Below are 26,955 nucleotides of genomic sequence, written 5' to 3'. Positions count from 1 at the left end.
CTCCAGGACTGATCACATACTGGGACTCACGACAAACATCAACAGATACACCAAGATTGAAATCATATCAACCATCTTCTCTGACCATGAAGGCATCAAACTAGAAATACACCATAAAAAGAAGGCAAGGAACACTCCTACCTCATGGAGAATGAAACCCATACTACTAGAAGAACATTGGACTAATGAGGACATCAAAGAAGATATTAAAAAATTATTTGAATTGAATGACAAGGAGGACACCAATTTCCTAAATGTATGGGATGCAGCAAAAGCAGTAATAAGAGGAAAATACATAGCAATAGAGGTTCACATCAAGAAACAAGAAAGAACTCAAAGAAACAACCTAATCTCAAAGCTCAAAGAACTAGAAAAAGAACAACAACAACAAAAAACCCTAAAACCAGCAAAAGAAAAGAAATAATAAAAACCAAAGCAGAAATAAATGAAATCGAAACTAAAAAATACAATCCAAAAGATCAATGAAATCAAAAGCTGGTTCTTTGAAAAAAAAATAAAATAGACAAACCCTTAGCCAGGCTCACAAAGGAAAAACGGGAGAAAGCACAAATAAACAGGATCACAAATGAGAGAGGAGAAATCACAACGGACACAGCAGAAATCAAAAGAATAATCAGAGACTACTATGAACAGTTATATGGAAACAAGTTCAACAATCTAGAAGAGATGGGCAAATTCCTACAACTCTACAATCACCCAAAGCTAGATCAAGAAGAAATAGAACACCTAAACAGATCAATTACATGCAGCAAAATTGAATGGTAATCAACCCCCCCAAAAAAAAACAAAAGCCCAGGACCTGATGGATTTACAAATGAATTCTACCAAACATTCAGAGATGAATTAGTGCCTATCCTTCACAAACTCTTCCAAAATATTAAGAAGGAAGGGATAATACCAAACACGTTCTATGAAGCCAACATTACACTAATACCAAAACTGAATAAGGAAAACACAAAAAAAGAAAACTACAGGCTAATCTCTCTAATGAACACTGATGCAAATATCCTCAATAACATTTTAGCTATCAGAATCCAACAATGTATCCATAAGATAATTCACCACGACCAAGTAGGATTCATCCAGGGATACAGGATGGTTCAACATCTGAAAATCAATCAAAGTCATCCAACACAGCAACAAAAAGAAATATAAAAACCATATGATAATATCAATAGATACTGAGAAAGCTTTCAACAAAGTGCAACACCCATTCATGATAAAAGCCCTTGAAATTCTTGGGATACAAGGAACATACCTCAACAACATAAAGGGCATGTATGACAAGCCAACAGCCAATATCATTCTCAGTGCTGAAAAGCTGAAAGCATTTCCATTAAGATCTGGAACAAGACAAGGATGTCCACTATCACCACTGTTTTTCAATATATACTGGAAGTCCTAGCCAGAGCAATAAGACAAGAGAAAGACATACAAGGAATCCAAATAGGAAAAGAAGAAGTTAAACTATCACTATTTTCAGATGATATGATATTATACATAGAGAACCCCAAAAACTCCACAGAAAAACTAATTCAACTAAGCAATCAGTTTAGTAAAGTGGTAGGATACAAAATCAACAAAAATCAGTATCCTTCCTATACACAAACAATAAATCTGAAGAAGAAATAAAAAAAAATCACTTTTATTATTAAAAAAAAAAATCAAATACTTGAGAATAAATCTAACAAAAGAGGTAAAGGACCTATACAAAGAAAACTATAAAACACTGTTAAAAGAAATAGAAGAAGACACAAAGAAATGGAAAGACATCCCCTGCACATGGATTGGAAGAATTAACATCATCAAAATGGCCATCCTACCAAAAGCAATATACAGATTCAATGCTATTCCAATCAAAATTTCACTGTCATTCTTCAAAGAAATAGAACAATTATTGATGAAATTCATATGGAATCACCAAAAACCCTGAATAGCCAAGCTCTCCCGAAAAAAAAAGAAGGGAATGGAGGCATCATACTCCCAGACTTCAAACTATACTACAAAGCCATAATCATCAAAGCTGCCTGGTATTGGAACAAGAACAGACACACAGACCAATGGAATCAAATGGAAAATCCAGAAATAAACCCACAGATTTATGGTCAACTTATCGTTGACAAAGGAGCAAAGAATATGCATTGGAGCAAAGAAAGTTTGTTCAACAAATGGGGCTGGGAAAACTGGGTCTGCAAGCAAAAGAATGAAGCTTGACCACTACCTCACACCATGCACAAAAATCAACTCAAAATGGATTAAAGAACTAGACATAAGAACTGAAACCATAAAATACATAGAAGGAAATATAGGTGAAACACTACGTGACATGCACCTCAAAGACATCTTTACAGACACATCACCCAAAGCAGTGATAGTGAAGGCAAAGATAAACATCTGGGACTACATGAAATTAAAGAGCTTCTGCACAGCAAAAGAGACAATAACAAAAACAAAGAGAAACCCCTCTGACTGGGAGAACATTTTTGCACACAACACTAACGATGAAGGACTGATCACAAAAAATCTACAAAGAGCTGATGAGACTCAACAAAAACAAAGAAAATAATCCAATCAAAAAATGGGCAGAAGAGCTAAAAAGAAACTTCTCTGAAGAAGAAATGCAAATGGTTGACAGGCATATGAAAAAATGTTTAACATCACTTGTAATCAGGGAAATGTAAATCAAAACTACAATGAGATACCATCTCACACCAGTGAGAATGGCACATATTAAAAAAACTAGCAACAACAAATGTTGGTGAGGTTGTGGAGAAAAGGAACTCTCCTGCACTGTTGGTGAGAGTGCAAACTGGTCCAACCACTATGGAGAGCTGTGTGGAGATTTCTGGACCTACTAAACATGGAGCTTCCATATGATCCAGCAATTCCACTCCTACGTATTTACCCAAAGGATACAGAAACAGGAATTCCAAAGGGAACCTGCATGCCTATATTTATAGCAGCACTATTTACAATAGCTAAGCTATGGAAGCAACCCAAATGCCCAAAAATAGATGACTGGATCAAAAAGATGTGGTACATATACACAATGGAATATTACTCAGCAATCAAAAAAGATAAACACATGCATTTTGCAGCAACATGGATGGAGCTAGAAGGGATCATGCTCAGCGAAATAAGTCAGAAAGAAAAAGAAAAATACCGGATGGTCTCACTCATAGCAGGAATTTAGAAAACCTAAATAAGAGACCAGGGAAAAGACTAATCAATACAAAGTAAAAATCAAAATCAACAAGCAACTATAAACCAGAGACACACTACAGGGTTGGGGGGTGGGGGTTCAGGGAGGAGTGGGGAAAGAAAGGACCAATGTCAAAATAAGGGGGGGTGCAATTGTATGGGGAATATAACCAAAAGGAAAATGCATACATTGTGCAAAGATGAAAAATCATGTAAGAATTACATAAAATAAAATATTTAAATAAAAAAAATACTGCCAATTCAAAAAGAGTAAATGTTCAATTCTGATGTGTGAGACTCAAGGGGTTAAGACAAGTGGTTAAGACTAAACCTGGTGAGGCAAGGGGTTAAGACAAAACCTATGAATCTATCCGCAGCTACTACAGCACTAGTTCAACCCCAGGCCAGGGAGCTACCCACATGGCACAGCACACATCTCCTGACTTGCCTGCTGCTCCCCTCAGTAGTATTATTTCAGTACATCTGCCTGTTTTGTTCCCCATTCTGTCTCTGATGAACCCTCTCATGCCCCCCACCTCTGGCCTGTACCCCAGTTCTTGTATGCATAAATAAACAAATCTTTTTTTTTTATAAAAAGAAGGGGAATATATGGACTCTTTGGAAAGAAGGAAGAGATTGGTAGAGAGGTAGGTGATATATAGATAGGTGGTAGATAGATAGATGATAGACAGTGGATAGATACATACATACAGAGGTGATAGTTTTGTGAAGCTGTTATATAACTTACTGAACCCTTTACACACATACCCCAGGAGAAGGCCAAAGAATTTGAAAACCTAGAGTACCTGTACTATAAATGGATTTCTGAGATACTTAATCCACAGCAATTACGAATATTAAAGGCAAAAAACAGCTTTAGATATTTTGTTTTGTATCTTCTCCTTGTTTTTTCATTCTTCATCAACTCATTTCTTCACACAATGAACCTATTGTCTTATAATTTTCTTGATATCTTTTTTTTTTTATTTTATAGGGCTAGTATTTATTTCTTTCAGAACTTCTTACCCTGTGAGAGAAATGCTTCTTTAAATCTACCATTTTTAAGATAAATGAATCTGGTCTTTGGATCACAGGCTAAAGCCAGGTTTACTTTGTTACTGTCAGGCCACTTTCCCAAAACTCTTCTGATATTCCCATTTTAGCTCTGAACACAGTTTATTACCACATCAGTCTCATTAACTATATTGCATGTTACCTCTTGTTTGGTACTTTAGTGCTGTGCAAGTATATGTGAGTGAAATAATAAAATTAATATCTTGCCCAAACTTATAGAATCAGTAAGTTTAAAATTTGAATAAGACAAGGATGTCTGCTCTCACCACTGCTTTTCAATATAATACTGAGAATGCTAACCAGAGCAATAAGACAAGGGAAAGACATACAAGGAATCCAAACAGGGAAGGAAGAAGTCAAAATATCACTATTTGCTGATGATATGATAATATACATAGAGAACACCAAAAACTCCACAGAAAAACTAATTCAGCTAATCAATCAATTTAGTAAGGTAGCAGGATACAAAATCAACACACAAAAATCAGTAGCCTTTCTATACACAAACAATAAATCTGAAGAAGAAGAAATAAAGAAAACCATTCCTTTTATTATTGAAACAAAAAAAAAATCAAATACTTGGGAATAAACCTAATTAAAGAGGTAAAGGACCTATACAAAGAAAACTATAAAACACTGTTAAAAGAAATAGAAGAAGATACAAAGAAATGGAAAGACATCCCCTGCTCATGGATTGGAAGAATTAACATTATCAAAATGTCCATCCTCCCAAAAGCAATTTACAGATTCAATGCTATTCCAAAAAAAAAAATTCAATGACATTCTTCAAAGAAATAGAACAAATACTGATGATTCATATGGAACCACAAAAAACCCTGAACAGCCAAAGCTTTCCTGACAAAAAGATAAGGGAATGGAGGTATCACACTCCCAGACTTCAAACTATACTACAAAGCCATAATAATCAAAACTACATGGTACTGGAATAAGAATAGACACACAGACCAACGGAAATGAATAGAAAATCCAGAAATAAACCCACAGATTTACGGTCAACTAATCTTTGACAAAGGAGCAAAGAATATGTACTGGAGCAAAGTAAGTTTGTTCAATAAATGGTGCTGGGAAAACTGGGTTGCTACATGAAAAAGAATGAAGCTTGACTACTGCATCACACCATGCACAAAAACCAACTCAAAATGGATTAAAGAACTAGACATAAGACCTGATAGAAGGACATATAGGCAAAACACTACATGACATACACCTCAGCAACATCTTTAAAGACTCATCACCTGGGGCGTAGCGGTTGAGCGCTGGGTTGCGAAGCTGCTCGCAGCCTCGCAGCCCCTGCAGTGCCGGTTCGTTCCCTGGCTGCTCCACGGCCACTGGACGAGGGTCCCACATGGCCCGCAGACCTCTCCTGCCGCCCGCTGCTCCCCTCAGCAGTATAAATTTTTTTTAATATATATATATTTATTTATACAAGCACTGGGTACAGTCAGAAGCGCGGGATGGTGAGAGAATTCACCAGAGCCAGAGCTGGGAGCAGAGCAGGCAGAAGGACCGAAGTACACTGCTGAGGGGAGCAGCGGGCGGCAGGAGAGGTCTGCGCGCCATGTGGGACCCTCCTCCTGTGGCCGGGGAGCAGCCGTGGAACGAACCGGCGATGCAGGGGCTGCGAGGCTGTGAGCAGCTTCGCAACCCAGTGCTCAACCGCTGCGCCACCGGGGAGGCCCAATAAATAAATCTTTTAAAAATAATAATAAATAAAGACTCATCACCCAAAGCAGTGATAGCGAAGGCAAAGATAAACAGTTGGGACTACATCAAATTAAAGAGCTTCTGTACAGCAAAAGAGACAGTAATATAAACAAAGAGACACCCCACCAATTGGGAGAAAAATTTTGCACACAACACTAATGATACAGGACTGATCACAAAAATCTACAAAAAATTGAAGAGACTCAATAAAATTAAAGTAAATAATCCAGTCAAAAATGGGCAGAAGAGCTAAAAAGGAACTCCAAAGAGGAAATGCAAATAGCCAACAGGCATATGAAAAAATGTTCAGCATCACTTTTAATCAGGGAAATGCAAATCAAAACTACAATGAGATACCATCTTACACCAGTGAGAATGGCACATATTTAAAAAAAAAAAAAAACAGCAACAACAAATGTTGGCGAGGATGTGTAGAAAAAGGAACTCTCCTGCACTGCTGGTGGGAATGCAAACTGGTCCAACCACTATGGAAAACTGTGTGGAGATTCCTCAGCTTGCTAAAGATGGAGCTTCTGTATGAGCCAGCTTCCAATTCCACTCCTAGATATTTACCTAGGAGACACAGAATCATTAATTCAAAAGGGCACCTGCACCCCTATGTTTATAGCAGCACTCTTTACAATAGCTAAGCTATGAAAACAACCTAAATGCCCCAAAATTGATGACTGGATCAAGAAGACGTGGAACATATATATATATATAAAGGAATATTACTCAGCAATCAAAAAAGATAAATTCATGCAATTTGCAGCAACATGGATAGAGCTGGAAGGGATCATGTTCAGTAAAATAAGCCAGAAAGAAAAAGCAAAATACTGGATGGTCTCGCTCATAGCAGGAATTCAGAAAACCTAAATAAGGCACCAGGGAAAAGACTAATTGCAATAAAGTAAAAATCAAAATCAACAAGCAACTACAAACCAGAGACACACTATGAGGGGAGAGGGGAGTAGGGATTAGGTCAAAATAAGGGGGTGGGAATTGTATGGGGAATATAACCAAGATGAAAATGCATACATTATGCAAAAATGAAAAATGATGTAAAATATATAAAATAAAAAATAAAATAAAAAAAAAACAAAATAAAAAAAGAAGAATACATGTGGCCACATACCTGCTTACATGAATGTAACACATCACTGGAATTACATCTTTTATATGTTTTCTGCTTTACATTTAATATATGTGGGTTTCCCTATTTGTGAAAGACAGAGGTGGTGAGTGTTACATGTTCAACTAGAACCATTGCACGTTCATGCCCCCCCCCCAGGATGATATACTATATCTCATTTTGTGCATTATTAAATTTGTGGTGCTTTTGTTAAATAAATAAACAGAATTATTAATGCTAAAAAATTTTTTGAATCCATATCTTTCTGAGTTCAAAGTCCATTATTTTTCATTGCAGTAGGCTAACTTGTAATTTGAATAGTTTCCTGTTAAATGCAAAGGTGAAGTGTGTAATAAATTTATTGATTAAGCCTAGTATGTTGGAAAGTGCATTTTATTATTACTAAGGATGATAGCAGGGAAAGGGACTATAAGTTGGGAGGTCTATAAGGCACAAAAAAGATGCGAGAGAGTCCTGCAAGTTAGAAGGTACCTATACTAATGTATGTAGATGATGTATGAAAATAGCATCAAATTAATATGACAATGATTGAAAGATGTTGAGAGAACTGAATTGTCCCGCTGTGTACGCTGGAGGCTGGGACTGAATTGGAGTACAAATATTTGAGGTTCCCCTGACACTATATTGTGCTTTACAAAGAAGAGAAAAAGAAAAAGCACCTCTGGATAAGATTAGAGGGAAGCCATATACTACCAGAGCAGACATAAAACAAGTGCCTATTTCATGGCTGAGAATGTAGAACAGAAACACAGAGGGGAAGAGGCTGCAGAAGAAAGGAAGATCTATGGGGACTGCAAGTTCTTGAAGAGATGGCAGCAACGCTTTAGGGGAAAGAAGGCAGAGTAGTTGGTAATTGGAATGACATTATATCTGGAGGGACAAGAAGTGTTAAATCATCATGATTTGGTTATTGATTGAGGTGGACGAATTACCCAGACTCAAATTCCAGTTGTATGAGTTAAATGTAAAATTAAATTAAATTAAAGCTTCCCTCTTTGTTTGTTGAAAACTACCAATACATCGTAATATGTGTTAAAATGTTCTTGGCATTTTGTCTTACAGAAGTTGTTAGAGTTTGACCTTTATCAAGTTGTTTCCTAAGTGCCAGAGTTTGCCATTTAAAGCACTAAACAGTTTTCATTATTGTGTGAGAATGAGGAGTGGGGGGGCATTGGCTTCTTGCCCACAGAATATTTATATTTTTCCTGTAATAACATTAGCACACAGTACTGATGCAGATGGGGTTTTCAGGAGAAAGATGATGATTATCTTTTGTAGTTCTATTATTTTTCTTATTAGCCCAATAGCAATTGTTGTTCTCCCAATTTCAGTCTCAAAAGTAAACACATTTAGGAAGACCTTTTCAAAATAAAGAAATTAATTTAAAATGTATGCTTGTTTTTTTTTCTTTTGTATATAACACTGTTGCCTGGTAACTAAATTACAATGTATAAAGGAAAACAACATTTCACTTGTCTTTGTCAAACATTTTTCGGGCCTGACAGTCAACCCTTAAGACAATCTATTTGGGATAAACACATACATTACCAGGTTGTCGTTGATTTTAAGCTAGAAAAGAGGGGTATTCAGACCAATTGTCAGGGAATTATATTAGAATTCATTATAAGCTCTGCTTCATAATAACTGTTATAATTTTGGTGTCTCACTTTAGCTTTGCAGAAATGCCTATATAAAAATATATGTCCTCTATTTGTTACTTTTTGTCCTTCCTTGACTTAAAAAAAAAGTTGAGGCTCAGAGAAGAGTTAAATGAGAAGATTTACAGGAACAACATGCTCTGATGGCTTTGCCAGTTGGGAATGACCAGAGAAATGTTATTTAATATAACTGAAGAGGAGAACAGAGATGATGGTGGACAGACAGGATCCTTGCGTGATCCACGGGCATGGTAGATTGGCATCTGGAGGGAGCATCCACATCTGGAGCAGAATCAGGAGAGTGAAGACAACTGTCTCTTCAGGAAGAAGAGACAGAGTCCATCGAAAAGGGTAGGACAGACTAAGACACAGTGTGTCAGGAACGGTGCCTGGACACTGGGAGTGATACTCTTTCCCCTTCAGATCTCCAGAGCTTTCCAGGGGTTATCCAGCCCCAGGCCACAGAGTACAATCTCATCCTCCAGTCTGCTAAACAAAATGCACCCTGGTGGCCTGCGACTGCTTGGAACAATAGGGAGAAGCACTGGACTATCCTATGAATAATTTCTGGGCTTCCAGTTCCCAGGTTGTGCAGCCAGAGAGTGCCTACAGAATAATGGGGTACCAGGATATCTGTGCCTGGTGTGGTAAGTCAGGAGAGGTGACTGCCTATGCCCAAGATAAACCCTATTGCTTCCCTGCTATAGCCAGCAGCAGGTCTCCCAGGGAAATGGCAGCCTTCTGGCAAGGGGCCCCCGACTGACTTTGATGAACAGGAGAAGCTCCCAATTCTTCCCTCTTTGCATTCCCTGGACTGGCTCCATGCTCTTCCCAACAAACCTGTAGAATCCAGGCTATAACCAAAGGGTTAGTTGTAGGTTGGGGCTTCAAGGCGAATACCATTGGGGAAGTCTGCCTTGACATGCTTTGACCAAATAGTGATTGCAGATAACTCTCTCTCCTCAAATGGTTAAAGCATATGCCCCTACTAATCTTTAGCAACCTTCACACACCTGTATCCCTAGTATGTATAATGAAGTTTGAATGAACACTTGGATACCCACCCAGAGCCGACTCTGTGCATCATTCTGAATGAAGACATAGATTCAACCAACAAAACAACAGAAAATATGGCATCCAAGGCCAACACCCTAGCACATACCCTGGGTCCATAATTCTAATTAATGCCAGATTTATTTATTTATTTGTTTGTTAGTTAGCTTGTTTGTTCTCTTATGTGTGTAGAAGAACTGGGTGTAGGCCAGAGGTGCAGGGATGAGAGGATTCTCCCGAGGCAGAATGGGCAGCAGAACAGGTGGATCTACTGAAATACACTACCAAGGAGAGCAGCAGGTGAGACAGGAGAGGTCAGCTGTGCCATATGTGGGTTAGCTCCCTGGCCAGGGATAGAACTCAGGGCACAGTGTTGAACACACTGAGACTTAACTCCTAGGCCAATAGAGAGGCCCTCATGACAGTTATAATAGGACTAGGAAGGAAAACAATCTAACTTATTTCATAGAAATAATCAGAGCACCAAATAGAATGAGGAAATAGAATCATTCACTCCAATACCTGGATCACGACAATACCCTGATATCTACCTCTGTGGATTTAACCAAACTTCCAGAAGAATAAAGAGTAAAATATCTGAGTGATGCCTACTGAAATTAAGAAAACAATGAAATGAACAAAATAATAAATACAACAGTGACAGAGAAAGTATGAAAAAAGCACTAAACAAATCATAGATAGAAAGAATGCTGTAGTTGAAATAAAAATTACAGTAACAGATCCAATGACACTGAGGAAAGAATTAGTGAGACAGAAGATAGGATCATCCAAAAAGACCAACAAAAAAAGAGAAAAGAGGAAGAAAAATGAAAGCATCCTAAGAGACCTATGAAACAGAATCAGAAGAAACAATATTCACATCATATGGATTCCAGAAGGAGAGGAGATAAAAAGTGCAGAAATCCTACTTGAAGAAATAAAAGCTGAAAACTTCCCTAAACTGGGGAAGGTAACAGAGTTCCAGAGTTCCATAAATGGAAAATGCATTATATATCTGTATATCTGTATATCTGTATATCTATATCTATATCTATAATCTTAAAAGCAGGTAGAAAAAAGCAAAGAATCACATATAAGAGATATAAGGGGATCTCCATAGGATCATCAGTGGGTTTTCTCAGTAGATAGCTTACAGTCAAGGAGGATGAACATGAAATATTCAAAGCCCTGAACAAAAAACCCTCAAACTAAGAATCCTTTACCCAAGTAGTCTACACTCAGGATTGAATAAAGAGTTTTAAGGTCAAACAACAGTTGAAGGAATTTATCCCGTTTAAACAGGCTTTGCAAGAAATATTAAAGGGTCTGTTATAAAATGAAAAGAAACCTCATATAAAAGCAATGTCTTCAAAAACAGTGAATAGAAAAAAGAGGAGAATAAAATATGATCTAGCAGAATAAACCAAAGATGAATTTGCTTTCAATTTTAGACAGATTTTAAATATATAAAACTATACATAAGCCACATGGAAAACTTAGGTTAAAAAACACCTAGAGAAAAACAGGATAAAATGGATTGCAAATACAAAATAAAGGTAGTTTTAAAATACAATGGAAGAGGACAAAAGAACAGGTAAAAACAGTGAAAACAGTCAGACAATAAATAGTAAAATGACAATTAATATTTTTATATTGATAATATCCCTAAATGTCAAAGGCCTCAACTCATCAACTAATAGACAGCGAGTGGCTAGTTGAATCAGCAAATATCCAACCTTCTGAGGCCTCCCTAGTGGTGCAAGGGGTTAAGCACAGCACTGTGAAGCTATCCGCAGCCTCTACAGCACAAGTTCAATCCCAGGCCGGCCAGGGAGCTACCCAAATGGTGTAGCAGACCTCTCCTGTCTTGTCTGCTCCTCCACTCAGCAGTGTATATCAGTTAGTCTGCCTGTTCTGTTCCCCACTCTGTCTCTGGTGAATCCTCTCACCCCCGCACCTCTGGCATATACCCTGGTTCTTGTATGCATAAATAAATAAATCTTTAAAAAAATATATCCAACGTTCCACTGTCTCCAGGAGACTTATCTGAGGTCCAAAAATAAATGTAGGCTCAAAGTAAAAGGTTGGAAAATAAACCCCAAAGCAAGTGGCACCTAAAAAAGTTAGTAATAGCCATATTTACATTTACATATTTATATATTTACATTAAAATTGATTTCCAGCTAATAATGGTAAGGGATGGACATTATGTAAATGATAAAGGTAAATGATAAATGATAATGGACATTATGTAAATGATAAAGGTCTCAGTTCATCAGGAAGACATATTCTCATCAACATACATGCTCCAAACAAAGGAAAGCCACAATAAATATGTCAACTACTAGGAAACCTAAAAATAGACATTAACAGCAATACAGAGTACTGGGAACTTCAAATCCCCATTACAACAATGAACATATCAGTCACATGGAAAATTAACAAAGAAACAACAGCTTTAAATGATAAATTAGACAGATGAACTCAATAGACATTCAAAGGGTACTCCACTCCCAAAAGCTGAGTGCATCTTTTTTTCAAGTGCACATGTAACATACTTTACCCAAGATCACATGTGGGGTTGCAGAACAAGTGTCAATAAATTCATGAAGATTAAAATCATTTCAAGTATCTTCTTTGACCACAATGGCATGAAAAGAGAAATCAACCACAGAAAGAATACAAAGCTCAAATATGTGGAGACTAAACAACATGCCGCTGAATGTTATGTTAATGATAAAATCAAAGGAAAAATTAAAACAGGGGGAGACAAATGACAATAAAAACACAGTTATTAGAACCTATGGGATACAAGAAAGGCAGTGCTAAGAGGGAAGTTTATAGTAATATAAGTCCATGTCAAGAAATAAGAAAGAGATCAAATAAATAATTTATCTTTACATCTCACGACTCTAGAAAAAGAAAACCAAAAGTCACTAGGTGACTTTTAATAAAGTAAATAATAAGTTAGAAGAAATAATGAAATTGAAATTAAAAACAGTTCAAATAACAATGAAAACAAAAGCATGGAAAACAAAAAGAATAGAAACCAGTAATTTTAAGGGATATGTTTTTTCCTATGTTCATTGCAGCAGTGTTTTCAACAGGCAAGTTATGGAAACAACGTTAAGTGGCCAACAACAGATGCTGTTTGAGGAGATACATATATCCACACACAAGGGAATACTACTCAACTATCACAAAATACAAAATCCATTTATAACTATATAGATGGAATTGGAGGGGCTTATGATCAGTGAGATAAATCAAAAACCAAGATAAATACTGGATGATATCACTCATTTATAGAATAAAGGAACAAAGTAAAGGAATAGAAAAAGTAAACTAAAATGTACCCTAGAAATCTGGCTATACAACAGAAGCTAACAAAGGGGTAGGTATGAGGTAAGGAGAAAGTGAGAAGGGGACCCAAAGAAATATGGTAGAAGATTATCAGTGATGAGGTGCTGGGAATTATGTTAAAATGTACATATGAAGAGGTGTGAATTTCTAGCCCCAAATTACATACAATGTTGTAAACCATTGTTACATCAATAAAAAAAAAAGACAGTAATAAATTCACTAAAAAGAAATAATACATACATAGAATGTAAATAATTTCCAGGTAAAAATGAAACTGTGGTAAACTGAAAAAGACTGAGAAGGCCTTCGTCTTCTCATAGACATGATGATTTATTTAATATCAAACTTTAATCTGAAATTTTCCCTGAGATTTTGTTTTAATTTCCAACTGATACAACCAGCACAGTGTTCTTTGTCCACTTGGGTATGTATTTTTGTAATCTCATCATGGAACAAATCAAAACCTCATATTCAAAGATCTGCAGAAATGCAGATTGTTACAAACTTTCATTTTTTGGTCAATCATCCCTTTGTATAGAATATGCTCAAACTACAAGGTAATTTGACTCATTCATTTATTCCCTCATCCTTAATGTAAGAACATTTGTAGACAAAAATTCAAGTTTCAGAATAACTCAAGGACAAGTTAGTTGATCACAAGTGTTTGTGACATTTTTCTCGCTAGTTCCCAGGGTCCTCTTGTCTTCTTGCCCATCCCCCCAAAAGAGAATTTTTGTTTGTTACCTCTTACCGACATTTATTTTGACAATTTTTTTCTGAGAGTCCGTCTTCATCTTCTCCCATGATGTCCACAGCTGAAAATATCAATGCAACAAGAATGGCAAAGCAGCACACCAGGGCAAAGACCACAATGCACTTCTGCTGGGACTGAAAGAAAGAGGAAAAAAAAAAAGCCTAAGCAGATCATTTTCCTCTTAGGATACTCGGGTTTGACAGCTTTTCAAAATGTCATTGAAAATTGTTTGGGAAACAATTGCTTTCATCACTTCCAGAGAAGGACTGCTTTCTGGGTGAAAATGCCTAAGACCTTCATGATTATTCCTGAACACAACCTTCAAATACCCAGAGAATGATACACTCTATTAAATAATTCAAGAATTGTATCATGATTTCAAAACAAGTTTATTCCTTTTCTTTCTAATAAAATCATTCTAAAAATATCACTGCAACACCATTGTTGCAAATTAAATTGGAACAATGAGGCTCAATTATTTTTCTCTGTCCTCTGTTACTACCACCAGCATTCAGGCTCACTCAAATTCATTCAATTTCTGTATCCTTTTGCCTTTTCCATCTTGTTTTGCTCTTAGAGATGACCCTGGTTGTCAGTATGTGTTCTGCATTCTGATTAGAAAAATTAGATCTCTTAGATGCAAGCGTCATGGGTCATTTAATTGACATAGTTTATTTCAAAATACTGAACACAATTATAACCAACACTCATGCTCTTGATAAGGTTTTCATTTAGAAACAAAGTTGAAGGTCCATTTGGTCAAAAAACACTCATATCCTCATTTTTAGACCCATGTATTTTTGATTCAGGACATTCCTATCTCTAGGGGTTCATGGCCAAAACTGAAGAAGAGAGCCATGATAACTGGGCGGAAACCATGACCACAAGGACAAGTTATTATGCCTCATATCTTTTTGTTAGATAAAACTGGATGAGCAAAGAGAAAGAAATGTTTTAAGTCTTTTTAGCTTTAAGGGTCATTTACAAAAGTTTGATCTTTGCTTGAGCAGCCAGGAGTACTTTCTTGCTGATGTACACACACACACACACACACACACACAACTTCATTGGAGGGCCTCCCCTGGTGGTGCAGCATTTGAGTGCTGGGCTGCGAAGCTGCCCGTGGCCTCTGCAGTGCCTGTTCGATCCCTGGCCCCCAGTGAGGGTCCCACATGGCGCGACAGACCTCTCCTCCCGAGCCTGCTTCTCCCCTCAGCAGTGTATTTCGTCAGTCTGCCTGTTCTGTTCCCCGTTCTGCCTCTGGTGAATCCTCTCATCCTCCCACACATCTGGCCTGTACCCCGGTTCTTATATAAATAAATAAATCTTAAAAAAAAAGATGTGGCATATATACACAATGGAATACTACTCAGCGATCAAAAAAATAAACTCATACCATTTGCAACAACATGGTTGGAGCTGGAAGTTAAGAAAAATAAGTCAGAAGGATAAAGATAAATATCTGATGATACCATTTATGTGCAAAATGTAGAGAAACTGAACAAATGAACAGGGAAAAAGACAAAACATTTAAGCTGACCAAAGGTTTGAGGCACACAGCAGGGTGGGAGGGAGGGAGGAGGTCAAAACGGGAGGGAAGAGCACTATGATGATGGATTATGGGTGCTCTGGTGATAGGAGGACTATACCTGAGGGGAGAAATCAAATGCTGTCCAAAAATTAATAAAGATTAAAGAAAATAATATAAAAATTTAAACAGAGAAAAAAGAAAGTTATATAAACAAATACAAAGTGAATTAATGAAACTAAAATCATAATGGTATACTTCTGAGGATGTGCACTAGGAGGTATTTTGCTCAAAACACAGTTATGAGCTTTCTGAAAATGATTTGTTTCCATATTTTGGTAATGGTAAATCTTGTGTCTCATCCTTTTATAGTCTCTATTAGAGCTAGAGGAAAATTTATGAACCGTATTTACCAACTAAATAAAACTGTAGTTTTGTCCATGCATTCATCTTGCCTTTTTATTTCCAATTTATTTCCAACTCCTCCCTAGTTTTCCTCTGAAGTAACACAGTGAATTAATTGAAGGCTGAGTCTTTGGAACCAGATTGCTTGGATTCTACCACTTATTGGTTGGAGCCCTTTGGGCAACAGCCTTTGTGAATCAGCTTCCTTCTATGTAAAGGAGGGGATAACTAAAAATAATTATAATTGCTTTATAAGGTTCTTATTGATAATTAAATTAAATAAAACACTCTATATAAGGTATTTCAAAGAGTACATGTGCAAGACACAGCAATGGATAAATGTTTGTTTTTGTTAGTAAGTAAATGTAGTATAAGTTCACCTCAAATATTTTGGGAAAACAAGTTAAAAGCTGATGAAACAAAACATATGACAAAACTATTAATATGTGTAAAAGATAGAGGTAGAGAAATGAGGGAAAAGAGACAGAGAAAAGTAGGAGATAAAGAGACAAAGAGAGAGAAATGAAATGTGAGATTAAAATTTTGTAGGTTATAATTTTCAGTAAACAATTATGTAAGTTTTCAGTAAACAATGTTCAACAATTATTTTAATCTGGCCTCAGATTAAGAACATTATGGCAGCATTTCTTAAACATAGGCATTCAATAAAATTTCCAGAAATGTTTGTTAAAACACATTGCTGTGGGCCTCCCTGGTGGCGCAAGGGCTTAAGCACAGCACTATGAAGCAATCTGTAAGCCTCTACAGCACGAGTTGGATCCCCCGGCTGGCCAGGGAGCAACCCACATGGCACAGCAGACCTCTCCTGACTCGCCCGCTGCTCCCCTCAGCAGTGTATTCCAGTCAATCTGCCTGTTCTGTTCCCTACTCTGTCTCTGGTGACTCCTCTCACCCCCACATATCTGGTCTATACCCCAGCTCTTGTATGCATAAATAAATAAATCTTTAAAAAAATATATTGCTGTGCTCTACTGTAAGAGTTTTTGGTTCAGTAGGACTGGGGCAGGGCTAAAAATTGTACATTTGTGACAACTTCCCAGGAGATGTTGATGCTGCACACACACGGAGTATGTTGCTAGAAGAATTTAAATGTAATAACCCTCACAAAATCTATTAACTTCTATCCATTCTATATTATCAAATTATATTAAAAGGAACAGTTAAGCCTGTTATTTTCATTTTAATTTGTCAAAGAAGAGAAGTTCAGTTTCTTATATTAATTTTTAAATGTTTCCTTCAAATAATCAAGGTGATACCGCTACTTTCTTAAAATTCTTTCCCAAAATTGTATTAAAATAATAGCATAAAAACCTAATAAATGAGATCAAACACCATGTTACCAAGATAATTATTCATTTTCAATCTTTAGAAGATCATTTCAGATTAAGAATCACTTTGAAACTCATAACTCTGTTTTTTATTGAAATGAATGTGGAGAAATTCAGTTTTTATTAAAGAGAACCCCAAAACAAGATTATAGCCTAAACTTTAGTAGTGAGTTTGACCTAATAAGATAAAAGATAAGATAAAAGAGATAAGAGATAAGATAAAATGTAATTTGAAATGTCATTACCTAGTATAAAACAATCTTCATTTTAAATTGTAATTTGTATTTAAACTGAAAGGAATTACTTGCTTGGTGAATGAAGAAGTCTGTTATATCATACTGTAACATGGTCCCCAGGGAAAGGGGAGGTTCCAGGTTCCCCCCCTCAACCAAGGAAGGGTGGAGATGAGCAGGGAGGAGAAGCTGGAGAGGGGACTGGGAGAAGGAAGGAAGGAAGAAGAGAGAGAGCAAGGAGACTGGGAGGCAGCCCATGGAGCTGTGAAGAATTTGTGAAGAAATTGTGCTTTTTTTCTCAGCCTTGGACCTGTACCAGGGACGTTGGGACATGGAAGAGACACTTGAAACAGAGAAGGGTGGGAGACCTGTGGAGAGGTTAACAATGGTAATGTTTATCTTCATTTGATCCTTTCACCCCAGACTTGCCTTCCTATGGGTACCCACCAGAAGGTACCTTAGATTGTGGCAGACTTTTGGACTTCAGCAGCCCTGATTTGGGCCAACCCTGTTTGGCTGGGCATTTATCCATAGGGGATGGGGGACTTTGGGTGCTTGATTTGGAAACTATATTCTTTGTCTTTATCTTCTTTTTATTGCGCAGTAATTGTATTGAAGTTCCTTTCCATTAAAGGTCTTGTGCATTAGACTATGTTTTGTCTTGATGTGATGGGCAGCGAACCTATTTAGAGCAGGCAGGTTTGAGGGTCCTGGGGTGCCCCTCACCGTGCCTAGTAACAATACCCCATCAAACACAATGTTTCTCAGTACAGAAAAAGAAATATCTGATTTCTAAATGAGAAAAGTACATTAAAAATTAGAATACTATATATTTCCAACTTGGCCTTTTCTAATATTCATAAGCTCAATAAAGAATTTGTGCACATGTGCCTAGAAGTCAAAAGCAAAAGTGCAAAACTTTCAGAATTTTCATTTACTTGACAAGTTTTTTTTTTTCTTTCAAACAGAATCATAGCTTTCCATGTGAAAAGATGTACAAACTTAAACTCAAAGATATAGGGTTATTGCCCAAGCCAATCACAGCAATTCAGGACAACCCAGGAAGTCAATTCATGTGTTTAAATCAGAAATCTATAGATCTGTTTTATAGTCAAACATTTTCCTTTTTGTTTTGTTTTCATTTTTTTTAAAGATTTATTTATTTATTCATATAAAAACTGGGGTACAGGCCAGAGGTGCAGGTGAGTGGGTGAGAGGATTTACCAGAGACAGAGTGGAGAGCTGAACAGGCAGACTAACTGAAATACACTGCTGAGGGGAGCAGTGGGCAAGACAGGAGAGGCCTGCTGCACCACGTGGGTAGCTCGCTGGCTGGCTGGGGATCCAACTCATGCTTCAGAGGTTGCGGACAGCATCACAGTGCTCAGCTTAACCCCTTGCGCCACCAGGGAGGTCCTGTTTTCTTTTCTTGACTGCACTTTCCACTTAATTTTATCTATGGCTATTTTATTATTAATATTACTATTTTTAATATGTGCCATTCTCACTGGTGTAAGATGGTATCTCATTGTAGTTTTGATTTGCATTTCCCTGATTACAAGTGATGTTGAACATTTTTTCATATGCCTGTTGGCCATTTGCATTTCCTCTTCAGAGAAGTTTCTTTTTAGTTCTTTTGCCCATTTTTTGACTGGATTATTTTCTTTGTTTTTGTTGAGTCTCATCAGCTCTTTATAGATTTTTGTGATCAATCCTTTCTCATTAGTGTTGGGTGCAAAAATGTTCTCCCAGTCAGTGGGGTTTCTCTTTGTTTTCATTACTGTCTCTTTTGCTGTGCAGAAGCTCTTTAATTTGATGTAGTCCCAGCTGTTTATCTTTGCCTTCACTATCACTGCTTTGGGTGATGTATCTGTAAAGATGTCTTTGATGTGCATGTCATGTAGTGTTTCGCCTATATTTCCTTCTATGTATTTTATGGTTTCAGGTCTTATGCCTAGTTCTTTCATCCATTTTAAGTTGGTTTTTGTGAGGTAGTCGTCAATCTTCATTCTTTTGCATGTAGTGACCCAGTTTTCCCATCACCATTTATTGAACAAACTTTCTTTGCTCCAGTGCATATTCTTTGCTCCTTTGTCAAAGATTAGTTGACCATAAATCTGTGGGTTACAAATGTTGGTGAGGTTGTGGAGAAAAAGAAACTCTCCTGCACTGCTGATGGGAGTGCAAACTGGTCAAATCACTATAGAGAGCTGTGTGGAGATTTCTTGACCTACTAAACATAGAGCTTCCAGGTGATCCAGCAATTCCACTCCTAGGTATTTACCCAAAGGATGCAGAAACAGGAATCCCAAAGGGCACCTGAACCCCTATGTTTATAGCAGCACTATTTACAATAGCTAAACTATGGAAGCAACCCAAATGCCCCCAAATAGATGACTGGATCAAAAAGATGTGGTACATATATACAATGGAATATTACTCAGCAATCAAAAAAGATAAACACATGCAGTTTACAGCAACATGGATGGCGCTAGAAGGGATCATGCTCAGCAAAATAAGTCAGAAAGAAAAAAGAAAAATACTGGATGGTCTCACTCATAGCAGGAATTTAGAAAACCTAAATAAGAGACCAGGAAAAACACTAATCAGTACAAAGTAATAATCAAAATCAACAAGCAACTATAAACCAGAGACATACTACGGGGGCAGTGGGGAGGACGGAGAGGCAGGGAGAGGAAGAACTATTGTCAAAATAAGGGGGGATGCAATTGTATGGGGAATATAACCAAAATGAAAATGCATACATTGTGCAAAGATGAAAAATGATGTAAGAATTATATAAAATAAAATATTAAAAAGAGGAAAAAAATAAATCTCAACTCAAACCAGCAAAAAATTACTATTTTTATTATTCTATATTATGTATTACAATCCATTTGTTATAATAATATATTACCATTATCCATATTATTATGAATTTTTGTTTAACAAATTTCCATGGTGACCCACTAATATAGAAATGAAAGTTGAACTTCAGGCTCAGAGTTCTAAAGATAAGCATTCCTGGGACCATAGGACTTTTCTATGATGTTAGATTTGGTCCTAACTTGAATTCCTAGATAAAATCTCGTAGGAAATAGATCAACCAGAAGGCCCATAGTAATCTTAGCTGATGACTTATCAAGCTCCTGAATAATGACCACATTATGGAACCATGTAAGAAAATCTAGCCTACAAGTTGCATAAGGGCTTTGCTTTGAAAATCCTTTTGAGAGACATATCAGTTTACTTTCCACATATATTTAAGTATTTCTGAGGGTACTATCCTAGGATTTTTTTCTCTTCTTATTCTCTTACCCCTTCCTGAAGTACTCTAATTTATTACCAAGTCCTCACAGGCTAGATATACAGATAATTCCTGTATATGACTAACCCAAAGTGCTGAAGACAGTGACAATCTTTTTTGACAAACTTTTAGCTATACTTGTAAGAAAACAAGTTACAAATTTCCAATTTCTTCATGAGATAGAATATCACTTCAGAGTCTAGGGAAAATAAAAGGATAATAAGGTAATATTAAGAAATAATTCATGACAGGGAATTCATCAGTATAGATAAAATAGACAAGTCTTTGACATTAAATTATAAAATTCATAGAAGAAAAAACATAAAACCTGAATACCTTTACATTAATTAAAGTAAATGATTTTTTAATTAAAAACCTTCCAACAAATGAAACTGCTGGCTTAAGTTGCATCATTGATGAATCTTGTCAAACACTTGAGAAATAAAAAAAATACCAGTCTCCACAAAATCTTCCAGAAAATGAAAAAGTGCAAAATATCACAATCCATTCTATGAAGTCAGCATTAGCCTCATACCAAAATAAATAAATAAATAAATAAAACCAAAGACTGAAAAATAAAAAAATTACCCTACTCTTTAATGATGCACTAACTTAGGGAACCAAGATAGTACCTTCATTTAGCAGTGCTATTTATTTAGTGCTATTCACCCAAAGAATAGTACATGGATCTGAAATGGCCATCACCTCAATAGGAAGAAAGAATTTCCCCATTTTCTTTTTCAACTTCCTCATAAAAACTTGGAAAAGATCTCTATCAATATCAGATCACCCTTAATTGAAAGATGAATCATCACCTACATTTTTTTTTCATGCCTACTAGAGTTCTCCCAATGCACTCACTCAAGGGTGTTCCTTTTTCTCTCTATTTTTACCAGACCAATAATGAAAATTATTTCTGCAGCAAACTAGATGATCTTTTCCTTTTCAAGGACATGTAAATTCATTGTTTGATAACACATTATTTTATTTTCTATCCTTCGGTCTCTTTCACTAAATTCAGCTCATTGAGTTCTAGTATTTTGCCTAGATTCATAAGGCCTGAAGACAAATTCAATAAATACATACATATCGGGTTATGAATAAGTGAATAAAGGTAAAAATGGCAAGAGTTTAAAAATCAAAATGGTGATTATTGTAACCCTGTTTATTTATTTATTACTTATAAACTTTACCTTTGATTTGCATCACAGAAGAGAATTATTTGTAAAATTACACATGCAATAAATTAAGCACTATGAACTCAAATTATCCTAGCAATGAGGATAGTGTGTAGTTCAAAGGGCTTCTTTTCAAAATAACAGGCCACAGAGTAATACTCACTTTTAGTGAGAATGTCAACTAAGCCAAGTACCTACTCCTCACCTTATAAAAAAGTCTGAGAAATGAAGAACAATGAAGAACAGATAGCTAATAATAATCATCATAATAATTCCATAGTAGTGTTTAACAGCTGAAAAGAATACCATTTATGAATAAGAAATTTTGAAAATTTAATGTAAATTAGACTTACCAAGGAGCTCAAAGTCCAAGACACACATAGGAAAATAGGAACTGCTATAAAGGAAAGCCCTAAACATAGAGGCATTAGGTAGAAGGGACTAGAAGTAACTTTAGAATAACCAACACAGTGATAAGCTGGGTAACAGTAATTGGATCAGGATAGCCAGTCAACTTCCCCAGCACACCTTCCTTCTACACTTTTGTTCTTTTTTGTTTGTTTGTTTGTTTTTTAAGATTTATTTATTCATACATACAAGAACAGGGATACAGATCAGATGCGCAGGAGGATGAGAGGATTCACTAGAGACAGAGAGGGGAACAGAACAGGCAGACTGAGTGAAATACACTGCTGAGGGGAGCAGTGGGTGAGACAGGAGAGGTCTGCTGTGCCATATGGGTATCTTGCTGGCTGGCCAGGATCAGGATCGAACCCGCCCTGCAGAGGCTGCGGACAGCCTCACAGCATTGCGCTCAACCACCTGCGCCACCAGGGGAGGCTCCTACACTCTTGTTCTGAGCAGCATAAAACAGAATTGTTGTGTCAGGAGTTAGTCTGAGAATAGGACAATTCCCTCAGAGAGCTAAGAAACCCAGGAGGAAACTACTAACGCATGATTGCAATACAGTAGGGTAGCATTCAGCTCCTCTAAAACCTGGAGATAAATATTTGTGCTTAGTGATCATCCCTAAACATGCAAATAGTATTAGCCAAATACAGTGGTGGGCAGAGGACTAAAAGTCTCCAAAACTATGAGGAAAACCAGATGTATGGAAGAAAAATTTTGGAGAAAATAAGCAAAAGACACAGAAGAGGGCCTCCTTGGCGGTCTAGAGGGTAATTCTCAGCACCATCACCACTATGGTCTTAGTTCCATCCCTGGCCAGGGAAATAACCCACATGGTGCAGCAGACCTCTCCTGTCTCATGCACTGCTCCCCTCAGCAGTGTATTTCAGTAGATCTGCCTGTTCTGCTCCCCACTCTGTCTCTTCTGAATCCTCTCATCCCCCACACCTCTGGCCTATACCCCAGTTCTTCAATGAAAAAAATAAATAAGTAAGTAAATAAATAAATAAATAAATAAAGTGTTCTTAAAAAAATACACAGATGAACCTTTAAAAATAAGAGTAAGTTGAGTTTTCAGGAAAGAGAAAGGAGAAAGTGAAACACCAGGAAAAAGTATAATGAAAAAACAACCAATTAGAGATCTTAAAAGTTATAAATTTTAGTACATGAACTGAACATCACAATAGATACAGGTTAAGAGAATATGGGGAGCCGCGCTACTCATGTCATCTGACAAAAGTCCGGGCATGGGGCAGATTTCTGAAAAATCAGGAATCTCGTTAGCTGACTCCAAGATTCTCCTCATTTGTTTATGGCTAGTTTCTACCATTGCTAAAAATATGCATTTAAAAGTAAAACTGCAAATACTGATCAATCACTAAATAACCAATTTGATGACAAATGGCACTGCATGATACAAATATTACATTTTTCATAAAATTAGTAGTCCTCTGCCAAAAAGGCAGCAATTCAACATTTGGCTTTACATTAACCAGTGAAAAAACTTCTGGAAACAAAAGGTTGTAAACATCTATCAGCCAAGTCTTTGATACAGAGATGCGGTCTCTTGAGGCAAGAGCTAATTGGAGAAAGAAATTCCTTTACTTTAAAGTTAAAGATAACAGTTGGGTGGCAGAGGCAAGCCATGCTCCAAGTATGAGAAAATTACTGATAAACCAGGAGAAGCCATAGTTGACTCCTGCTAAATTCATCCTGTTTGTTTAGGCTAATTCCCTAGGATATAGGATGTGACAATTGGTATGATAGCTGTTAGAGTATACATTCAAGAATAAGTCAACAGCACTTTGTGAATGATTGAGCTAGTAATCACAGCAGCACAAATATCGCACTCGGAAATGGTCAATGTTACAACTACTGATATGTCACATATTGACCATTTTTGAGAATCAAAGGCTATAACCATCTCCGCCCCTACCCCTGATGAAATATTTGTAGTTCCTTAAAACAACAACCAGCAACCTTATGGAAGAAAAAATTGCCCCTTGATCTTAAAGTTAAATATGGAAACTAGGCTGACTAGATAGTAGAGGAGTGATAGGTAGAAAACTCTTTGTTTAGATTAGGAGACTTCCTCCCTTCATTGAGAGTTGGGGCCTAGGGAAGAGTCTGTGCGGCTTGCCTGGCATTAACACCCTCCAGGCCTTTGGTTCCTTAATATCAAATCAATATTAAAACAATATACTATAGATGATGATTTCTATACAAAAGCCTTCTGTTTTTTACTTTAATCAATTAGTTATATGTTAGTCTAACCTTTATAGGTTAGTTAGAAATCATCTCTTTGTCTCCCTTCCCCCAAGTAATCTCCCGCCCTTTGTTTTCCTCTAGCCCATAGTTAATCATTCACCATGACAAACTTAGAAATGTTAGTTACAGATACATAGGCTTTTTGCTAGTAATAAAATAACTGTTGAATTGTTTAAAGTAAATAACTATTTTGAAAACATTTGTTTAGCAACTGTGCCTTCTTTAAGACAAAGAATAATAAATGTTACACCTCTGCCGGAAGGCAAACAGACCCTTGGCGGCTCCTAAAAAAGAACATGTGATGATTATTACCTTCCTACCTTATGCTTGTGTACTCACGATTTGCTTAGTATAAATAAAGGGCTGCTGAGACCCTCAGCAGGATGATGTCAGCACCCTGATCAAGTGTCTGCGTCTCCTCATTCCCCCTCCCCCTTCCCTTACCATTTTCTCTACAATTGAGCCGATGCCTTCCCATCCTTCAGGAACCCCTGACACCCAGACTGCTGCGGCTGGCTCGCAACAAGAGAAAATTCATATGTTTGACTTGAGTCAAAGGATAATCCCAGAGAGCAATGCAAAAGACCAAAATCATAACTTGTATGGTAGAAAACTCAAAGGAGACAGAAAATCAACCTAGGAAAGTGTTATATATCAGATCAGCATGTCGAACTGAAAGAATAGTGAAAATATAAGACTCAGAGTATGCAAAGAGATAGAGAAATTAAAAAAAATAATTAAAGGCTATAAATGTAAGTCTTCTAAATAAGTATACTTTGGTTACAAAAATCTTAAAATTCTGATTTTTTAAATTTTTATTTTCTGAGATCAGTCACCTTTGTACAGTAATTATTCCCCTTAGATGAGGGCCACCCCAAGCCCCTGTGTCCCTTTCCTGCTGCAACCCCTCCATCTCCTCCCTGGATATGTTAGGGGGAAAAGGATGTCCCAAAGCAAATTCCATATAGGCTTTGTGGACTCCACCCCCACCCCAGGCCAAAGCCAAAGACACTGGGAACTCCAAATCCCATCACCACCAAAGGGAAGGTGGCTGGGACCTGAGGGTGGGGTTAAGGAGCCAGGTGGATACAAAAGGCAGACACGTGGGCTTTGGGGGGCTCTCCATTTTTTGGCTCTCCGCCAGCTCGCAGCGTCCGGCCAGCTCTGAGAGTGACTTTGGGTTTCCAGGTCGTCGGATCGGGTAGGACGCATTAAAGACTTTATTTCCCTATTTTCTCCCTGAGTTGTATATTTTCATTATTTCTTTTTCTCTTGTAAATAAACCTTTTATTAACCCTTTTGCGTGTGTCTGTAATAGAGTATTCATAAGTCCCTTTAAAGCGCGCAGGTGAGGACCCACAGCCAGGAACCCGTTTAATATCGGGGTTGCTCTATAACAGATACACTCCCAGATCGATGGTCAGCCCAGGAGCCTTGTCCTTTTCCTGGGAGCTTGTTTCCTGGGCGAGGAGCTGCACTCCTCCATGGCAGCTGACAATGCTGCTCAGATCCCTGGGAGCAACTGGTAGTCTGGCAGCAAAGTACAGCAGTTCAGGAACTTCCTGAAGGGCAGATGTGGGGAGGGGTTCCCCAGACTACTTAATGTTGAAAATTCTATTTTTTTGAGGCAAAATTCACAAAAATGAAACGATCATATTAGAGTGTGTATTTTTTATTACTTTTTTTTATTGAGGTAACATTGGTTTCCAACACCATACATGATTCAGAGATGCAGATTCACAGTTCTGTAGATACATGTTGCCACACTATACCCACCACCAAGGCACCCCAAGTCCTCCACCATAGTTCATTGACTTCTCTCTCCCTTTTCCTGCCATCATCCCCCTCTTCTTCTGGTAGCCTTAATTCTACATCCAAGTTTCTTGGGTTTGTTTTCACTTCGTTTCATTTGTTCCTTTCTTTTATTTCTTGATATTGCATATATGAGTGAAATCATCTGGTATTAGTCTTTCTCTTTCTAACATTTCATTTACTGCGATCTCTTTCAGTTCCATCCATGTTGTCACAAATTACAAGATTTCATTTTTTTTAATAACCTTGGGGTATTTGTATACTCTTAATCCACTTATCAATTGTTATTGGGCACTTCAGTTGTTTCCATAACCTGGCTATGCAAACGGTGCTGCAACTAATATAGGAGTGCATATGTCTCTTTGATGAGTGTTTTTGATTCTTTAGGTAGATACCTAGGAATGAAATTGTTGGATGGTTTTAGTATTTTGATAAACCTCCGTATTGTTTTCCATGGAGGCTGGA

General features: G+C 37.1%; 1 protein-coding gene across 2 annotated transcripts in view; it reads right to left on the bottom strand.

Annotated features, from left to right (window-relative positions):
- PLD5 (phospholipase D family member 5) overlaps window positions 1–26,955 on the bottom strand; it is a gene marked incomplete at its 5' end in the record, with an annotated part of 439,585 nt that overhangs the window by 251,923 nt on the left and 160,707 nt on the right. Inside the window, one exon of one of the 2 annotated variants that reach the window (XM_084253047.1) lies at window positions 14,000–14,136. In XM_084253047.1, coding sequence (XP_084109173.1) covers window positions 14,000–14,136 — 137 coding nt within the window. Of the gene's footprint in view, window positions 1–13,992; window positions 14,137–26,955 lie in introns of those variants that run through there. The other variant, XM_084253048.1, reaches the window with a different exon arrangement.

Source organism: Talpa europaea (genome assembly GCF_964194135.1).
Source record: "Talpa europaea genome assembly, chromosome: 14".
NCBI lineage: Eukaryota > Metazoa > Chordata > Mammalia > Eulipotyphla > Talpidae > Talpa > Talpa europaea.
This window is presented reverse-complemented; position numbering and strand designations above follow the sequence as displayed.